This window comes from Melospiza georgiana, chromosome 10 (genome assembly GCF_028018845.1).
Source record: "Melospiza georgiana isolate bMelGeo1 chromosome 10, bMelGeo1.pri, whole genome shotgun sequence".
NCBI lineage: Eukaryota > Metazoa > Chordata > Aves > Passeriformes > Passerellidae > Melospiza > Melospiza georgiana.
In genome coordinates, this window is record NC_080439.1 from 19,009,745 (window position 1) to 19,030,380 (window position 20,636).

Sequence of the window (20,636 nt, forward strand, 5' to 3'; positions counted from 1 at the left end):
CAAAAGGCAGAGCTGAAGTCAGGATCCAAATTTAGAGCTGCATGCTGTGGTTAGGTAATGAAAGAAGAAAGCAGACTTTCTCCTCTCTAGAGCCAAGAAGCTCATGCCCAGTGCATGATTTCAGGGAGTGACCTTCTCTTTATAAGGATAAATCATAGTGCCTTCAAAAAATATTGGAAAGCAGAGGATTCACAGATGATGGCCCAATTGTCCCTGATGTCCCAGGGTCTGCTAGAGTGACCCCAGGGACAAGCATGAGAAATGTTTGTGGAACACATGAGTTCACAGAGATTGCAGAAGATGCATAAAAATTGAAGCACCTACTTTCTAAGATATCTTGTGCCTTGGATATACTGTAACATAACAAACCAATGATACATGTGACTTCTTAAAACAGCATCTAACTAATCCACAGCACAGTTTTATGCCCTTGTCTCAGCTTGCTGTCAATTTTATATTCACATTTTCTATACGGCATCTCTTTCTATTACTCATGACAGCCCCATCAGTCACAAAATCATATTACATATTCAGGAAGACTTTGACAGCTGAAAGAATTTAGCAAAGGACCAGAGAATGCTTAAGTAATCTGTTCATATTTTACCCAGTCCTACAAAGGCTGAAAGATCAACTGATGTTTTGCTGTTGTGATGCGCCTCCTAAAAATTCTTGGGAGTCCAGGCATAGTCCATGTACTGACACAAAGAGCAGAGAAATTTTGTGCTGAAGTCATTGTGTCAATAAGGAGGTACACTGGCACTTGAGGGGAACTTTGGGAAAGCAAATCAAACCTCTGGACTATATAATCTTGTCTCTTCTACCTTTATGCCCTACAGTTATGGATTTTTCTTCACTTACCTGCACAGCAGGCATGAGTGCTGTCGATAAGTATTAGAAGGCACCCAGCCCTGTAAAAGGCATTAATTCTTCTATTACATGGAGGAGTATACAGATAATAGACAGATTTACTGAGCTTTCTCTTCAGCTTTAACCTTCTATTCCGTAACATTTTCACCCTCATAAAAAAGGTCATGGGCACTATCTGTTATACACTCTAAATCAACCAGTAATACCAAACCAAAATACAACATTCTTCCAGTAACATCTGTCAAATGTCATGGAATGACAACCATGAACATATCAAAGCAATGTCCAGGACATGAGAATAAGCCTTGTAAGGTGATGATGTCAGAATCATCTCTGATAAAAGTCCTGTATAGTCTCTGTTATCCTAATCAGATGATGGACTATGGCCTCTGAACTAACCAGAACTTTGTCCTCTCTTCTCCTGTTACGTTCTGTTTTATCTGTGTCCAGCTGTAATTCAGATAAAGCTGATGGAGTTGTGTAGGCTACCTGTCTTCTGCTGCTCTGCTGCTGATCCACCGTCTCAGTTGCTATAGAGACCAGCTCTGGAAGCCATGGAGGAGCATGGGAGAGAAGCCACCCACAGGCTCTCCACTGGCGGGCTCTGGCAGGGCCGTTCTCAGCACGGACTGAGAGAGTCAGGTTCGGTCTCTGAGGGTGAGGAAGAGTCAGCAGGTGCTAACCCAGTGACGCACGAGGGGGACTTGCACACACAGTACATTGCTATCCAAAGAAATTCCAGGTACTACCGATCCATGAGGCTGCCAAACAGAGGGAAAAGAAAGACTTCGAGAGAGGCAACGCACATGCAGCATGCTACAGGTGAGTACTGACCCAAACAGCATTATGCTTCTTTTTCCAGTGAGGTTAGGAACTAGAGGAGTCAATAGAACAGAAGGACGGGAAGATAGAAAGCAGCTCAGCTGTCAGCACATAACAGAACACCCCTGCCCTACAGCACAGTGGGCAGAGGAGGGCCATCCTTCTTTTTTCAGCTTGGAAATATAAAATGGTTGGATGTTTAAAGACATTTCATGACAGAGAATCTAAACATATGTGGGACTCTGCACTGCACCCCTCTGCTCTGTAGGAGAAAAATAACTTAGAGAAAGACATGAAGCTGTCAATGAAGCAGGGACTTTAGCATACAGAAATAAATGTTCAAAAGTAAAGAAAACAGTCAGCAAAACCAGAGGAAATTGCAATAGTTCCTTCTGAGGGACGAACAAGACTTCTGTGAAAGTGCAGTTACTGCTACTTTGCACTGAAGAGAGCTGTAAGAAACACCTAGGCTCCCTTTTAACAAGGAGGTTGAAACAACAGGAGCACTATCCAGAACATAGATGCATTCAGCCATGGCTTCAGTAAAAAAGGAATGCATTGGCTCTCCCTGACTATGAATAGTACAGAGCATTACTGCAAGGCCAGGCTGGAACCAGGCATCTTTCATGTGCCAGAGCTGGAACCTTGTCTGAGCAGCTGTCTGTGAAAGAAGCAAGGGAAAGATAGGAGAAATGAAGAGAGTGCCAGGAGATGAGCTACTGCAACACACTGAGAAGCATTGGAAACAGGGCTGCATGAAGGAAATTGAGGTGGTTCTAATCTAAGTCCAAAACAACAGAGACCTGGAACTGGGAACATAAAAAATGCCCTTCGCTTCCATCTCCCAGATGCTTCAAGAAACTGAATTTTAAAACTCCTTCACAGCAAAGTGACCTTATCCTATTTTCAGGTTATAATCTAACAGAATCAATGCTCTGGACTATGAACTTTGGATAGCTGGTGATATACAATCAAGATGATACACCACTGCTTATGTTCCACTGCTGTGCAAACCACTGAAAGCTATTGCTTTGTTTTGTAGCAGTAAAGCCACCTCTTCAGCTCCTGAAAGTAGATCAAGTTCCTTAAGAAAAAAAAAAGAACAGACATCCTCCACCCCCCAAATAAAAGGGGTGTGGGAAATGTCCCCAAGAAAATAGGTGTGTCCTGCCTCACCAAGGGAGCCATGCAATTTCAGTATAAAAGTCCATTCAACCTTGCGGCACAGACAGAAGGAAAATTCCCTCCTTTCTCCAAGTTTCCAAGCAGACAGCAGCAAAGAACTCTTGTTTAATATTCTGCTACTGTTGCAAGGAAGTTTGTGGACAAAGTGAGTGTTGCCTGTGCCAGAGCAGAGCTGCTCTCCACCCTGTGGGTGCAGACAGGACCAGAGCAGAGCCACGCTCTCGCCACCTCCCAGGGCAGAGCTAGCACAGCACAGACACGCCCTCTCTCCCGTTCCTGGGTGCCACAGTGTCCCCACAGCTGCCGAGGAGGTGCTCACCCCTGTGATCTGCAGCTGGCAGTGCAGCAGCACCAGCACTGAAGGACTCACCTTCTTCATAGACCTGCAGCATCATGGCATCAGGATGTTGGCAGAGGAGGACATCCCTTATGTCTTGGCCTGTGTCATTGAGGAAGGACAAGCTAAGAGAAGGGCTTCTCTTAGCAACTCATTAGAGCATCCACAATGCTGACCTGTGCTTCTGTGCCACTCCCCTCCCTGTATTACCACTACTGAAACAGGTCTGGTTCCAAACAGGGCTTTTCCTTCCATGCCTGCAATTGTTCAGCAAGCACACTGGGGAACGTGTCTCTTCTCCAGTCTGTACAGCAACACCTGGGCTAGGAGCAATAGTTCTTTCTCTGAAGCAACTGTAGCAAGTCCTCCTAAGAGCTACAGCCTTTAAATTCAGCTAGGATTGTGTGAGCAGCATTTCTGCTCTCTCTCTTTACTTCCTTGAATCCATTCCTTCTCCCGAAACTGGACAGTGGGTGCTTCTAAACCAGCCCCATTTGAACTTCTGACAGCATTTGCTGACACGCATGGAAGCAAGGGATGGGTGAGCTATTTTATATTGCCTTCCAATCCATTTGAACAGCAGCTGTCCAAGAATGTGACTCAAGCTCAAATGTTAACCTGTTCTCATTTTGCTTAGGGAACAACTGGAGGGGAGGGGAAGGCAAGAAGACAGGAAGAGACAGAAAAGACAGAGTAGGATACAAAATGAGAAAAATAAGGACTCAAGAAATGAGATCACCGAAAAGCCATTTAAAATTATCTAAATCCAACTCAGGGAAGGCTTCCATATAGGCACCCTTTGCACCAGTCCAGCTTTGGCTTATAGCCTAGGAGCTGTAAAACATAATAGATGCTTTTCTTTAACTGGAAAAAGAATTGTTGGGTTGTTTTGGTTTTTTTAAGCAATCTTTGACAGAACGATAAAGTGTTTAAACTATTCAAAGTGAATAACGCAAACTACTATTTCATAAGGCCTTGGCTCTATTTTAGGAAGTCTTCAAACTCTGGATGTCATCCCTTCCCTCTGAAAATTTATTTAAAAGGTGCATCAGAACCCTGCTTCAGTCAGAGCACTGACCGGACTGTCCTGTCACCAGTGTGAAAGATAAACAGATTTATGACTTAGACCAAAATGTTTCTAATAAAAAACAGCAAGGCCGTTTATCAACAAGCCTCAAACAATGGGAGATTTCATTTGAAAAGTGAGATGCATCCTCTCCTGCCAACTATTGCAGTAGTAAGCCTTGGACTTAATGCAACTTTGACTCCCTGTGAAAGGAGCAGTGGTTCATCTGAGGGAAATTGGAGACGTAATTAAAAGTAAAGCTCCTCTATCGCCAAATCTAACCTTGATTTATCTAGTAAACTGAACATCTTCAGAATGAAAATGCAGTAAAGCAGAGCAGTAATGAAGCCTTGATTTGGCAAACCCAATATTGGCATGCACAGGCACACACAGCTGAACATTTTCTGCCGAAATAACTGCACTGAAAATCACTCATGTTGGGACCCAGCCTGCAGTGTGAGAGTGCTACTCCCATACATAAGAACTGGTACCCCAAATCCAACTCCACCTTTTCTCAGCTGCATTTGCATTTTACAAGCGGATGACACTCTGATCTTGTTTGAAAATCAAAGATAAAATGTAACCACCTGTGTGTCTTGTGGTTTTCCTGTTGCCTTTGGTGTCAGCAAACCACTACATACAGTAAAGGTAAATTAGGAAAATTACTGTTTTAACACCCTCTTGGCTTTCTCTTATATCACAGGTTCACTCAAAAACTATGAGCCCATCAAAGAGCCTCTGAATGTTTTACCACATAAGGGATCACCATCTCCAGCAAACTCTGATCCAACAATGTTCGATGAATTATTGATTCAAAGGTAAGGAGATTCCCATGCAGGGTATTCCCCATGCCTTCCCTGAAAACTACTCAGTGGTGTCAGAGTGAGAATGCTTCTTTTGGGAAGGACAGCTGGACTAAGCTGTAGCTCTGATCCATGCCTTCTCACCTTGACTTGTGGTGCTGCTTTCAGTCTTAATGATTTCTACAGCAGAGTATTAGCATGGTGGTAAAAGGGTCTTATCAATGTGCACTTGGGGAAGACAGTGAAGGAAAGAGGAGGAACAAGAAGACAGTGGGGAAGGTGGAAAAAAGGGGAATGTGATGCAGGATCACCCAGCAGTGTTAGCAAACTGGGCAGACTGCCTTAAGCAGTTTCTTGAGGATAAGGAGAGCCTGTGAGCATTTTGTTATGGAACACCCTAGCATCAGGGTAATCCCTTTCTCGGCCTTCATAGAGAGCTATTCTGAAGCCTGTTACACAATCCTGCATGGAAAACAGGATTTTATAGCTGAAGAAGTAGCTACAAAAATTTTTTTTCTAAAACATCCAGACTTTTTGTTTGCTTTTTGCTTTAAAGAACTGATAAGCAACAGAGGCTTTCAATGAGGTAGTCCTTTTTGGCTTAAACCCCTCAACAACAAAGGTCCAGCAGAAGACCCTGGTCCCATAACTCAGAAATTTACATACATCCCATAAATCTGCCCTCAATCCTGCTCTCTTGCCACTGTAGCTAGGCAGAGAAAGGAGCAGCTACCTACCCCTACATTTTCAAATATAAGTGAGGTTTTCTCCCAAACTTATTCTCCAGCTACTCACCTCCTGTGTGTACAACTGTGAGATAGTCCCTCCTTCTATTGTAGAACAAGCTGGAAGCAGTAAGCACTTGTCCTCTAAGGGTGCATGCATCCTGCTGCACTGTCTGGTCCTAATTACTGAGACCAGCTGTGTTGGGGTAGTACAGAGTGCTTTCCCAGGCTCCTTTCCCTGTGGAGAGGACTCCAACACAACCATTTTAGCCAAATGTCAAGTTGGATTTAAATAAATTAATTGCCTTGGATAAAATTGATTGCCCCTTGGCTGTAAACTGAGCATATGAAATGAGACAGCCACAGTCTGCTGCAATGTCAAACCTATCTGTCATCCTTTCCTTGGAGCATAATCATCACTGTCAGTCTGACATCCTGACACTGGCACTTAGGCAGCTCTGAAATGTGCAATTTCTGATTCTCCCTGGAGCTGGAAACAATGAGCCTGTGCTAGGAGTCAGTTGTATCAAAGATGCTGCTGTGCACAGAACCTGCCAGGTCAGTACAGGTTCTAAGTCATGTCTGCTATAAGCAGGCAGTCCTGCTGAATGGCATCTCTTGAAATTGAGCACAGAGATTTAACAGAGAATGAGACCCAAGCTCCAGCTCAAATTCAACCCATGTTCTCCTTCCTTCTCCAAAAGATCAGTTGTAATTTATAGGAGAATCACTAGAAATCTGCAATGGGAAAGCATGCAAGAGCCTAAAAAAATGCCATTATTTGTAGTAATCAATAGTATCTCACTTGTATTTGGAAAAAATGGCCGTTGTGCAGATAATACATTTAAAATATTACTGCTGGTCTCAAGAAATACATTTAATTTCTCCCCAAAAGAATAAATCTGGTGCCTGCCAGCTGACCATTCTGCTGAAAGCAGAAGCTAGCAGTTCTGCAGAAGAGACAAACCAGGACTGGGAAGATCCATGACATTCTCAGGAGTGGATCCCCACAGTCCTGAGGGCAAGTGGGCCCGCAGTGCTGCATCTCTTCACATTCACAAGCTACAGCAGCCATATAAATTCTAGGGCTGGGCAGTCACAATCCCTTCTCCTTGCATGAAGATAACCAGCAGGTCTGACACAAATGGATTCTTCACAGGCAAGGATGTCATTTCACATATAGCCATGCTACATCACTCGGGGTAGGAAGTAAACACAGCTGGGGAACATAGTGAAGAGCTCAGGAAAAGGAATTGTCATCTGCATTGTACTCAGATGGGATTTTGGTTTGAATCTACATGTCTTTCAAAGCCCTGAGAACAGTAGAGTAATTCACTGATCTCACAACATTGATGTCTGAACACAAGATGTCCTCAAACATTATTGCTGGTGCTCCAAACTCTGGATGGCCACGGGCCATCCATAAGATACTTCCTAAGAGAGTTTTTATGCCTACCTATGCTCAAATGATCTTTTTTCCCCATGACCTTTCTCTTACATGATCTCCAGCTCCCCCTAAGCACTCTAGAGCTCTCCACAACATTCCATGGCTTCCTCTCAGTCTTGCCCATTGTACAAAGGCCCAAACCCCTACATTGACAAGCCACTTCCCAACAACTCAGCTGACTTGCCCTGACCATATCAGTGCTGAGCTTCTAGCACAAATTCTGCTTCGCAGAATAACCAGAGCCAAAGCCCTGGGAGGAGCTGCACTCATAAAAAGCTGTTCTTTCACTGGGATCAGTCCTTCCAGCTCCAGTGTGGCAGCAGCTGTGCAGAGATCATAGAAAGCTGCCACAGAAGATACATTGGAAGAGAAAGTCAGTGTGAAATTTCACTTTTCAAAGCTCATGGAGGCCATTGGTCTACCAGTGCAGAGCAACCTATTTCTTTATGCTGCTTATGAAACCTCCAATTCAAATAAACAAGGACCATCTAAAAACCCTTTGGTGACATTTGATCTGAGGTCAAAGAATGGAAGTGCTACAACAATGAATACAAATAGTCACCTCCGGCAGCAAGAGGGAATCTAGCTTGTTTGAATTCCTGCAAATACATGTATTAGAGAGAAGCAGAGCACACGTGAAATAGCACAGCACTCTGAAGGGTGCTCATGAGAGTGAGGGTCAGCATCCCTTAGCCCAGCACTCTCGGTCCTGGGCAGCAGAGGGCACTGCTCTTATAGCCTGATTTAACCAGAAGGGCAGGAAGAGCCTCTGGAGAGTCCAGGACCTGGATTGCAAAAGGACTCATACCATATTTGAGCAAGTTTCCTTCTATTTATGAAATACATTTCCTTAAGTTACCTCCTCATTATGCTGCCAATGGTGCTTCAACTTGCAAGTGGTGAAGTCATGAATAGCTGGTGCAAACACCTGTTGACCAAATCTTTAAATTTTGTTACTCTACAACAAATTTTTGTTCTTTCGGAGATAAATAGATTTTTTTTCCTATCCCTCTTTTTGTGCAATTTACATCCTGAAAAGTCTAAGTCTATTTGCAGGGAGAAGTATTTTAAAAACCAATACATTTTCAGTAAAAATAGCCCCTGTAGATATTAAAATGTCATTACTGTGAAAATCTCATATTTTACAGGATCACACAAAATAGCAAGCAATAACATACACAATTCTAATAAAGCATCCTTCCAGCATACAGCCAATGCAGATCCCAATCCCAGTCTGCCCACCTCTTCCACCCATTCTCTGCTTGCCAGGCTTTTCAGCCCACTCATATTTTCATTACTGTGCAAGGTCTCTGCTTTGCCCTCCAGGTCTCCCAATCTGATCTGCTTCATCTGGACATGCCCTGACCCCCAAGTTCTCCATCAATCTCTTTGTTTCACTCCTTTTCTATCAGCTTCAACTTGTAATTCCCCAGACAATTTCCTCAGCCTACTACTTACCAGACACATTCTTCTCACTTTCCCACCTGTGGCTGATATCTCAGTGTTCTTTTGGTCCACAGGCTCTTCACCATTTGGCTCCTTATACAATCTTAGTAATCCATCCCTCCTCCTAGCTCCAGTGCCAAATTTTAGTCTCTTCCTATTCACCACTTCCTGAAGCATCCAGCTGTGGGTGAGTTCCTTTCTTCATAGCAATCCCCTGGTCCAGAAGCAGACCTCTTCCTCGCCATGCTTGAGTCTTGCTCCTTCTGTTTTTCAGTCAAGTGGATTTCTCATCATGCTGATCACAGACATGGCCTTTATTCACAGTGCCTAGATCTGGACCAGGCAGCTTTTACAGCTACAATATTGGAAATTCTCTCAGCCCTCAGCACAACACATGTTCTCTCCACGGGCAGGAGCTCAGGAATTTTAGGTGCTAAAATCTAAGTCTAAAATTTGTGTGCATTGTGGCAGTGGAAAAGAGCCTATAATTCTATGGATTTTCATGAGTGTGGAGAAGATAAAACCCTTGCAACCCCAAAATGTCGATTTTGCATACCAACAGAAAGCAAAGTTTCTTGAAGGAGAGAACAACAGGGATCCAATAATATTTTCCTAAGTCTAATAAATAGTTAATTTTTTTAATATATAAAAAAACCCCTTGTCTCTGACAGATGGTCAGTAAGTAAAAAGATAACCCTGATGATTATGAGCATCTAAATGTTAGAAGCACATAAAGATCTCACGAACGGAATTTCTGAACATTTTTAGTTATTGGTAAGGCTGCCAACAGATATAACTAAGGTGTTTTGATGAAAGATTAAGGAGCCTCAGAAGAGCAGATATGTTCCTAGGCTTTAGGATCTAAAAATACTAGGGATGAGAATTTCTGCCTGTCTACCATTAAAAAGTCAAAAATCAGGAACAGAAAGTGCCAAGATATACTGATTACCAAAATCACTGTTAAAATATACACATGAACAGAGGGAAGCTGAATGAAACTGAGGTATGAAGAAGTCCTTGACTAGGTATAACATTCAAATCTATTAGTAACTTCACACTTCTCAATAATTTGGTTAGCTCAGATTTTAAAAGTGCTTCTTACCTCATCTTGTGGCCTTTCGTGGTGTGAAACTCCCACTGACTAGAAGAGTTTGGGGGATTTTTCATGAATAAGATCTGCTGGGCTGCCTCTTCTGTTTTTAGTTTCTAGAAGAGGAGATATAATTTCTAAAAATTGCTATAAGACAACATTTAGAAAATGCATTTAAATTTCATTTGAAAACAAGCTCTTTGCACAGCTTTATTCTGAGGATCGCTTTTGATTTGAAATACACATAATAAATCTTAATTCAAATGATTACTCATTTTTCAAAATTACTAGTGCCTGAAAATACAAACCAAGATTGGGAATTCATCCCTCAAGCGTAACTTAAATGAGATAATTGCAATAAACTAATTATAAACTCTCATCAATCATCACATTTTTAACACAATGTGGACCAGGTCAGCCAGTATTTCAAATCTTTTCTAGCAGCAGTACAGCGAAGCTGGAGACAGTCTGCAGCAACAGAAACCCTTCTTTGCAGAATACATGCCAGCTCAAACACCTTCCCTTTGTCCACAGGGAGCTGAACCATGGTCATGCCCCATGTCAATAGAGCATGGCCACCAAGGATCCTCTCCAGTGCCTTTATGCTTACAGACCCTAAGAGTTCCAGAGAAAAAACTGGGATTGGGTCTGTTGGGGCATTGCATGACTTCTGTCACCAACAGGGCACCACACAGTGCTGCAGGAGAATTATTATGGGGCTTTAAGGTATATTGTTCTAGTGGTCAGATTCTTTCTTTCCTCCTACAACTAGACCAGGAATTCTAGGATTAATTAAAGGGATTGTAGTGAGAAAACTGGTTTGTCATCATGAGTTCATGCTGATTTTGGTAACTGGGGAAAAACTCTTTAGGCTCTGGATCAAATTGCTTGTTGTTACAGAGAGAGAAAAAAGTACACTTCCTCTAAACTCCAACTCATGTTTAAGATCAGGTGGAGTAGAAACCCCTCCAGGCCTGAGCCTGCCATTTCACAGCAGTGAAAAATTATCCAAGGTGGCACTGCCACAGTCTTGACATCTATCTGCACGTCTGCCACTTCTGCTCTGTTGGCACTCACTTACAGCTCACTCTGTAGTGAGACAATGCACACATAGATCTAGTTCCACCAAAAAAAGAGAATCATTTTCCAAGAGTTTAGCTGCCCAGACTTGCTAACTGTGAATGGGATAAGCTTGAGTGAGTGCAGGCATAAAAGCAGAGGTAGATATTTGCCTCAGGGAGTTGAGTGAAAAAAAAAAAAAAAAACCAAGTAGAATTGAGCAGCTATATCAGCTTAAATTACATACAAAATCCTAACAATTGTGGAAATAGGGAGTATCTTACAGCTATTCTACTTCACAGAAATAGTTCAGTATTGACTGACTTAAAGTAGTATCTGGTGAATAGGGCATTTAGCATGTTCAAGAACCTTTCTGAGTGACCAGAGAAAGCAGAGCAGCTCCAGAAGACACTGACCTGCCCTGGAACAGGCAGTAACATGTGGGATGCAAGGGAATAATACATCTCTGACTCTGACCTGGATCCCCCACTCCCAGCGTGAAAATCCCAGTCACCAGACCACTCTGACAGAATCACTTGTTTGTCTGACTTTAGTTTTTGTGTCAAACTTTAAAAGCTTTCTGTTTTGTCCCCAAACAGAAAAGCAAGACTTAGAAAATCCCAGCAAATTTTGTAGGACAGAAATATCTCCTTCTTGCTAAATATAATTTTTTTGTTCCAGTCCCATGAGTACTGGGAACACTCTGTCACCTCAGTTGGGAGAAAAAGTATTTCTCAGTATTTCTTGTTTTGTTTATGGATATTCTCTGTTACAAGAATAAAACTGGGAGGGAAGGAAGAACAGCATATTTGAAAGATCAAATTACAATTAGAAAAGAAACAGTCCTAAAGGAAGGAAAAGTAGAGTTCACTGGTCATTGCAATGCAGTGTAACAGCTCTCTGAGACACAGAAACACAAGCTGGGCCTGCCATGGCTACAGAGGATATTTCACTTCTAGCTGGTGTTTCACCTCTTCAAAGCTTCCACTGCGTTTATTATCATTATTGCTTTCTGTGATATTTTCAAGTTTTCATCTCAGACCAAAAGTAAAAAGCTCTGGAAAAAGTGAAAGAAAAGGGAAGACAGGCAGGATCAAATTACTAGTTATGGGATCAAAAGAAGATGCTTTCTATTTCTGAATATTTTTCATAGCATGACCCAGACATTTTTCTAAGAAGAAATTTCAATTTCAAACAGATTTAACCCTTGAAAGAAGAAATGTGAGGGGTTAGGAATCTGTTAAACTCTTAAATCACACTTCTAAAAGATTTGTATTTTTTTTAGTTAATACATCCAAAAGTTATATTTAGATATATGTTCATTCTAGTAGTATCAGTTAAGAGCTTATACGCTGATTTCACTTTGCATTCCTCACTGCTCTTGTCCTTCCCTTGAGAAAACAGTAAACACCATATCTGATTTTCCAGATTTCAGGGTAATGAAGAGACTCCCTTTTTCTAAGAAATAAGTTTTGTAAAAGCCTACCCACTCTCTAAAACCCTTGACAATATTCTTGCCCTGGCAGCAAGCCACCAAAAAATGAGCTTCGGATAGTTGCTGCTGCTTTATCCCTTCCACAAGGTTTTGGCCTCCCCCACACTCACCTGGCTGCCCCAACCCTGTAATGCCCAGTGTTTAATGGCTGATAATGCATACTGACCATCTATCCAGTGACAATGTCAGCCACAGCTCTCAGGCTCTCATCCTCCTCTGTAAGCACAGCACAGGCTCCAGCTCTCACCCTCACCCTGGTATTTCCTTTCAGTTCCTTTCCTTCTGACCTCCTGGTCAGGGACTGCACAAAGACCACACTTGCAGCCCTCTCTGAGCCCTCAATGACATTTCCAGCTGTTTTCCTTTCCCGTTCTGTTTCTTAATGACTTAACAACTCAGCTCTCCTGTGTGCCAGATCTAGATCTAGTTCACATAAGCTGAAGGAGTTTCTCTGGACGTATTGTCACGTGCTGATTAAAAGCTATACTGATATATCATTTAGCAAAACCAATATAAAAATGATAAAAAGGAAGCCATTTTACACATATAGAATAACACAAGGATTCTATGTTGTTGCATAAATTACTTTATCACATACAGAAAAAAATCATGGTAATTTACGCAACGGGGAGAGAGCAAGCACAAGGAATAGCAGAGCATTTTTCCTCTTTAACTCCTCAGTTGCAACGTGGTGCAGATGACTTTTTTTTTTGCTGAGGGTTACTAACATGTGGTGAAGAGCTGCACCCAGCCTGTCCACAACCACTTGGACTGATGTAACCGTACTCTGGAGCTCAAGAGATTTTATCCCTGAGGCAGAAAAACAATTACCTGAACGAAGACAGATATAGATTACTTGAGTACTGAGATACTTACTTCCTAAACGAGGAAATATATCCTTATGGAAGTAGCGACGCTAAGGAATGGGAGATGAGGGAAATGACCGAGCGGGTGCGAAGCCCTGCCGGAGAAGGAGAGGCGAATAGCAGCCAATCCTGTGGGGTAATCAAGAGTGCGCTTCCCGGCAGGAGGGATTAGGCTGTGTTTCCCAGTTACATTCCTCCATCTCAGGGTTTCACTCCTGGAGAAGAAATGCACCATATGCACCAGATCTGGAAGCAGTTCAGGAGAACCCCCCTCTGCCACCCCCTTTCCTCCCTCAAAGCCGGCGCCATCCACACATAAGCAGAGAGGTGCAGGGGATGGGGGGCAGCGCTGCGCCCCGGGGCTGAGGGACGGGAGGTCAGTGCCGGGGCAGGACCCCCTCCCGGTGTGGGGTGGCCGTGCATGGAGGAGAGGGGCTATGGCATGAAGTGGGACGGGGTGTGTGGGTGCTCGCTGGGGGAGGGTGCCTTGCTGGGGAGGGAGGGAGCGACCGGAGGAAAGGGCTTCCCTACGTCGAGGGAAGAAGCCCCTCTGCAGGAGCTGAGGGGGGATGGAGGTAGGGGAGCCTGTGAAGGTGGGGGCCCTCTGGGGCAGGAATTGCTGCCTTTTGGCGGGGCCCTTGGGGAGGAGGGAGCCAGCCTCCCGGCGGAGGAGGGACCTGCGCTGGAGGGGAACCCGGGCTCAGGAGGTCTCTGCGGGCAGGAGTACGGGGACCGGGGTGGGGGCTCTGAGAGGGCAGCTTGGGGAGGAGGGGAAGGACACGACACCTGAGGGGTCTGCGGGGGCTCGGAAAATATTTTGGTGGCGTTAAAAGGGTCTGCAGGGGGGGCTCTGAGAAGCTCTGGGGGAACTCAGGGGTCAGGAGGGAGCTCTGAGATCTCCGAGGAACAGGGGCTGAGAACTGCCGGGCTTTGAGGGGTTTCGGGAGGGATTTGGGGAAGGCTGAGGGAGATCCGCCGGCGTTTGGCAGAACTCCGTGGAGCCTCGGAGGAAATCTGGGAACGAGGAGAGAGGCTGCAAGGAGCTAGGGGAGCTCTGAGGGGCTGGTGGAAGACCGCGGGAAGATCTGAGGGGATTTTGAGGGGGTCTCTGTGGGGAAAATCTGTGGAGAGGCTTTGAGGAGAATCTGAGGGGAGGCTCTGAGAGGATTTTGATGGAGAGCCCGTGGGGATGCCTGACGGAAGGTCTGAGGGGAGGCTCTGAGGGGATTTGAGGAGGCTGTCTAGAGATTTTAGGGGAGAGCCATGGGGACGCTTTGGGAGAAGTGGGTGTCTGAGGAGAGACTCTGAGGAGACCAGAGAGGCTCTGAGGAGGCTTGGGGGCTCACAGGGGGGCCGGGCTGCGGGGGCGCCCCGGGGGCGGCTGCAAGTCCCCTCTCCCTCCCGTGCAGGCTGCTGCCTTCCTACCCCCGTTACCGTGGCAACCGCCCGGGCTCCCCCAGCCCCGCGCCGCCGCCGCCGCTGCCGCCGGAGCTGCTGGGCAGCCGCCTGCCGCCACCGGCCATGGAGCTACTGGCCGCGGCCCTCAGCGCCGCCTGCGCCTTCGACCAGGACGGCTCGCCGGGACAGCTCACCAGGTGAGGGGGCTGCTGAGGGCGGGGGGCGCGGGCGCGCGTAGGGGCCGCTGTCCCGCCGCTGTCCCGCCACTGTTCTGAGGGCGCCTCCGCCTCTCCGCAGGCCCCCACCCGCCGCTGAGGAGACCCCTGCCGCCGGCACGGGTGCGGCACCGCCCGCACACCCCATGACAGCCGACTCCTGGAGGAACCTCATCGAGCACATCGGTAAGGAGCCGTGCCGCCCGCGGGATGTCCGGCCGCCGCTGCGGCCTCACAAACTTCGCCGCTTCTCCCGCTCCCCGCACCGACGGCGGCACAGCAGCCCCTAGAGGTGCCCTCAGCCCGGCCGGGCTGCACCTGCCGGCCCCCTGAACCCCCAGACCCAGAGCTAAAGACAAGCGGTGCACAGATGGGGGGAGTTAAGGGCGGGGTAAGGGCTTGTGCTGCAGGTCCCCAACTCCCTGTCATTGCTGGGAGCCCTCTCACCGTCCTTACCGTGGCTTTTTGAGGTCTTTGGGGGCATCAGGTTTGCACGTTGCCCGGCAGTGGATTAATGCTATCGCAGAACAGCCTAACCTTGTTCATAAATAATGATTATTCTTGTCATTATGAAACAATTAATCATTAAGGCTACCCCAAGCTTTCTACTAAAATATGATTTTGCACTCCAGAAGGCATAAGACTAAAGTATTTTTTTCACCCATCCCGTTGGACATTAATTGCATGCACCAGGTTCTGCATCTATTCAGTGTAACAGCCACTGGCATAGCACTTTGAACACAAGAATAAGTTATTTTGTCCTTTGTGGTCTCTAAAAAGGCAAAGTTGAGGTTATCTGGGTGACTATGGAGGAGAGGACTGTTAAGCATTTGCTCTTATGGTATTTTCTTTTCTTTTTTATCTTTATCTTTTGTGGGATGGGGAGAGAACCTCCACAGCTTTTTTCTTGCTTTCCCACATCAGAATTGTGACGTTCCTCAGAGGAATTTCATCAACAGCAAAGCCAAATCCCATCCTGAGGCAGGTTTTATGGTGGGAATATAGAAGCTTTGTTTTTAAACACTCCTGCTCAGTTTCAGGAAATAGAATCAACATACTTGAATCTAGAGGGCAGGAATGCAGCACTTAGCATGGGAAAATGGAACATATAACTCACAAGCAGCATGGCAAGCCTCCCTGGCAGAAATGAGAAGGCTTCTTAGGCTGTCTCTGCTGTTTGGTGTCAGGCTGTGGCATGCAAGGCTGATTCTTGGTACACCTGATGCCTCTGGCACAATGCTGGAGAAGGAGGCTGGTGTGAAACCAGCAGCCTGCCAGCATCTGTCAGACAAACCAGCTGAGTTTGGGGCCTCCTGGAGGAAAGTGGTGAACAATTTGTGTGAGTGTTGCCAGATCTGTTACCTGGTTTTGGCTGTGTAGATACTAACCTACCAAGGGAGCTGTGTCAAAACACTGTCAGTTTACTGGGACTGTGCACCTCAGAGGTGAGATAAAAATACTAAAACCAGCAGGAGTTCAGAGCAACCCAGTTGCTATTTTCATATATATTTTTATGTGCTGTGTATCGGAGGGAAGCTGTGCAAAACTCTGCACACATCAGTGTAGCTGCAAGTGTGTTGCACCTTTATGGAGGAGACTGGGTTTTGACAATCTAAGGTGTTATCTTTACCCCACCAGAGATGTAGCATCAAATGACTGGAGCTCACTCATTCCTTCCCTCCCTCCTGAGACATTAGTGGACTCTTTGCCTGAAACTGGAGCAGAGAATTTCAGAGAAAACCTCTCTGGGCCTCCTGGGATTTTACATAGCTTTCAATGCAATAACGTTTACTTTAAGAGCGCTGCTAACTCTCTAAGGCAAGGATTTCCACAATTAGTAACTAGTTTTTCAATTCCCTTCCCAGCTTTTAAGAGAGCTGGGAAGGGAGACTGTGACAGCAAAATTAAATGGAATAAACAAAAAAGGAAATGTCTGTTACGTACTATAAAAATTATGTAAACACCCCTTATGAAGATCAGTCTTAAACACTTAAGCCAACAGATAACACCAAACTCATGCTCTGACCACAGGGTTAACTGTTAGCCAGGTCACAGTAGGGACAGCTGGGACATTAAGTAATGGAGGGAGCTTATGCAGGTCTCTGACATTTTGTACTTGCTCCCTTACTAAATGTAAACATTTACTAAATAATTATATCATGAGACACATTCAGCTATTGATCTCAGCTTTTTTAATACACATTCTGTAAGTTCCTACATGTATTGTCTCCTTTCAACATGTCAAAACCTTGTACCTTGACCTTGCATCTGTTACCCCTCCTGTGCTGTGATCATCTCTTGTTCCATCTGGACAAGGCCTTGGCATAGATTCTCTCTCTCTTATCTATATAATTTTTCTACCCATTGTAACCTCTTTGCCAACATATGAGTAGACCGTTAGGACCAAGACAACATGGATATCTTTTATCCTTGCTAGCACACCCTCCTTATTTCTTCCTACCCTTCTGCCTACACATCTACCTGTCTTTTATCTTTCCTCTGTACCACCTTTCTGCTTTCTCCTCATATTGCTCTCTTAGAGTTGGTAGAGCTTCAACCAGTCTCTCTTGCTGTCATTTCCAATTGAATTCTGATGGTGGATGCTTTCCATCAGTGAGATCTTTCCATGCCTGTATTTGCTTTGCCTGCCACTGACAGCTCCATAGCTCTTACCTGGTCAGTCAGAGAACCTGGAAACAGAACCAACTTTCATTATCTGGGTCTTATTTCCTTAAAGGCAAGAGACAAATAGTCTTGAGGATCTTTTAAAAAGGGCTGCTCTTCAGATTTGCATGAGGGACCCTAAATCCCCCTTACACAAAGCATCCTCTGACTTGCAAGGCAGAGCCAGCAGCACAGCATGGCTGTATACCTGCAGTCAAACACTGCAAGTATAATTATCTCCAATTTGAGTAAAATAGATTATGCTTCAGTTTCCCAGCGTGTTTTCCCTTGAGTCAAGCACTGCCCACGCTGCTGCAGGATGTTGCTTCCCAGCTTGTCCCGCTCTCTATGGGGCAAAAAGAACCCAGAGCCCTCGAGCACAGGCTGGCCATGAGGATCAGTGCCACCAAAAGCAGCTCCCATTTAGCAGTCTCTCTGCTACGTACTGAAGGAGCACTTCCACCCTGCTACAGCCTCAGCACCCTCCCTGATGGTGAAAAACAGCCTGAAATGCTTAGGAAAGCCAGATAAACCTAGTTGACGCAGAGAGAAATTACATAAGTGGCAGCAGCATGCAAAACTTCAGGGGAAGTCTCCTCTGCTCAGCACTGTGTAGGAAGCTAACAGAAGACTCTATGGTTTCCTAGGCACAGCTACCCTTACTGCTATTTTAATCTGGTGTTGAACATCTTTCCAGGAAGAACAGATAGCAGGACACACTCGCAGACTGCAGTAATCCTGTGCTTATTCCTGGACCTTTCCCCAGCATATTTCCCGTATAGTTTTAGCACTGACTGGTACAGAGCCTCATTGAAACTGGTCCAGAGATTATATAGGCGGCAACATCTACATTTCTGCCCACCTTAGACAAACTTTTAATCCCATTGTCTCTCACCTTATTGCACACAGAATGTCAGATCAAATATCATGAATACATGTGACCAGATAAATTTTAACCCCTAATGGTTCAGAAAAAATTAATTATTTAGCATGGTTTTTATAACATCAAAGGCTTTTCTCTTTATTCATTCATGTTACACTGCTATTCAAGTATAAACCAAGGGAGATAAAATAAATTGTGCTTCTTCAATTTCATTAAGGGAGGAAAGTGACTCAGTGTGCACATGCTCTCCTGCCTTTACATGTCTTCTAAATTACATTTTATATTCAAGCAATTAAAATTCTGGGTGCTACAGATGGTTCAGAAAGAAAAATGGGACAGTTTGAAAGCCCTCAGAGAGACAAAGGATGTTCTAAAGATTGAACTTCAGGATTCCTACCTTTTCCATGCTGTCAGTTGATACCAGAGTGGAGGCAAATCCAGTGCAATTTCATCTTCTCCCAAAGTTAGTAATTGAAACTTGGAAGACACCTGGTGTCATTGATGTACTGCCCCATAGTGTGAACTCAGAGCCTGTTCCTTAGTCCTGTAGCAAATAGGTACCTTTTAGATATTAATTTTGCATCTTCAAGCATCATAGAAACTAAGAAGGAAAACAGCAGGATATTAAGCAACATGTCCAAGGCTAACCATGAAGTCCATACCAAAACAAACCTGTAGCTAGTTGTAGTAACTGTAGCTAGTTGTCCCAAAGCTTCACCTGTCCAATGCCAGTAACAGCAGCTCAGTGTTTCCTCATTGAGGATTTTTTGGCCATTAAATTGCTCCTTTTAAAGTCATTTCAATATGTGCAGTATGACTTTTCCAGACACACACTTAAACATAGACATCAACCTATATAACTTGTAACATAGTAATATAACAGAGAAAATCAAGGTTTAAAAGACATTTAAAAGCCTGACAAGTCGGTTCTTTTATGTCTTCTGAGTGATGATGGATTCATCTGCCTGTGTTACAAAATGTTTTGTGAGAGCAGATTTTTTACATTTTAGATTTAGAAATGCCCTTCCATTTATAGCTTCCACTTCTGGCTGAAGTAGGAATACCATAACAGGCTTTTCACTCTGCATGGAAGGCACATCTCTCACCTCTGCTGAGGTGAACTAAAGCAAAGCAACTGTCCTTTCCCACAGTCTCGTTCAGTTGCAGCCTCTCAGACCTGCTGTGTTCCTTCCTAGGGCTCTTGTACCAGGAATACCGAGATAAATCTACGCGTGAGGAGATTGAAACCAGGCGATTGCAAGATTCACAGACAGACCCTGAGGAGACTTCACCCAGTGAGGAAACTCCATCTGAAGCAGAGTCCACAAGTACAACTGAAAACAAAGCTCCACCACAAATCAATTTGCTGAGAAATTCCAACTCCAGGTTCAACTTATGGCAGGATCTTCCTGAGGTCCAGAACAGTGGTGTCCTCAGCATCCTCCAACCAGATGAGATCAAACTGCAGGAGGTAATGAAGGAATATTAAGAATATTTGTTAATCGTGTTGTTTAACCACTCATTGTTTATTGTGAAACTGCAAACATTTTTCTGTATGCTACTGCTGCTGGATGTTTCTGTAGCAAAAGGAACTTCTTTTCCCTTTTCTGATTTGGTGTTAGGAGCAACTTACAAAAGAAGAGAGATATTAGGAGGTTTTTACAAAAGAGCCATCGGTTCCAGTGCACATTAATCCTTTTCCAAATTAACTATCAGGACCCATACCTTTCCACCAGAATTCTTAGAAGAATTCAACCATTAACTGTAAGGTTTTGAATATGTTTCTATAGTAGAAATAGAAGAGATAAAGATTGATAAACATCCTTATATTTAATTGTTGCTACTTGGAGTCTATTGCAAACAGTAAAAAATAATGACAGGTATATTTGAATTTAACTATGCAGTGCAGTGACATCACTATTTTAGAGCCATGTGCTGTGACTTACAGGACTGAAAGGAGTAGGTGGGGGTAGCTGTCACAAGTGATGACAACATCAGTTGTGCCACAATTTACAACTGGTTGCTATTTTGGGTATCATGGGGAGTGTGAGTGTCCTTTGTCACTGCATAGCACTGCATTTATAGCCAGCAGTGGAGAGGGCAAACCCTGTTAATGTGTGGTTTGCGTTGTGGTACAGGGCTCTATCCCACAAGTCCAGCTGTACTCCTGCACCAGGATTGCCTCTGATGAGATGGTGGGATGGGTGTAGCAGTGAATCTGCTTAGCCCTGGCTCATGGGACTGTACCCAAAGTGCTGAAGAACATCT

At 44.6% G+C, this 20,636-nt stretch overlaps 2 protein-coding genes across 5 annotated transcripts in view; one reads left to right on the top strand and one right to left on the bottom strand.

The window, feature by feature from the left end:
- The window catches only part of NEU2 (neuraminidase 2), a 38,088-nt gene extending 24,782 nt beyond the window's left edge, over nt 1-13,306 (bottom strand). Inside the window, exons 1-2 of one of the 3 annotated variants that reach the window (XM_058031558.1) lie at nt 13,219-13,306; nt 9,801-9,904 (exon numbers count right to left, since the gene is read on the bottom strand). Coding sequence is in view for 1 of the 3 variants with exons in the window: in XM_058031557.1 (XP_057887540.1) it covers nt 3,245-3,253 (9 nt within the window). In the remaining 2 variants the exon portion in view is untranslated. Of the gene's footprint in view, nt 1-3,244; nt 3,316-8,710; nt 8,982-9,800; nt 9,905-13,218 lie in introns of those variants that run through there. The other 2 variants (XM_058031559.1, XM_058031557.1) reach the window with 2 other exon arrangements.
- Nucleotides 1,422-20,636, top strand: part of NGEF (neuronal guanine nucleotide exchange factor) — a 37,257-nt gene continuing 18,042 nt past the window's right edge. The window contains exons 1-5 of one of the 2 annotated variants that reach the window (XM_058031555.1): nt 1,422-1,689; nt 4,981-5,095; nt 14,618-14,803; nt 14,904-15,007; nt 19,565-19,839. In XM_058031555.1, coding sequence (XP_057887538.1) covers nt 1,422-1,689; nt 4,981-5,095; nt 14,618-14,803; nt 14,904-15,007; nt 19,565-19,839 — 948 coding nt within the window. Of the gene's footprint in view, nt 1,690-4,980; nt 5,096-13,478; nt 13,585-14,617; nt 14,804-14,903; nt 15,008-19,564; nt 19,840-20,636 lie in introns of those variants that run through there. The other variant, XM_058031556.1, reaches the window with a different exon arrangement.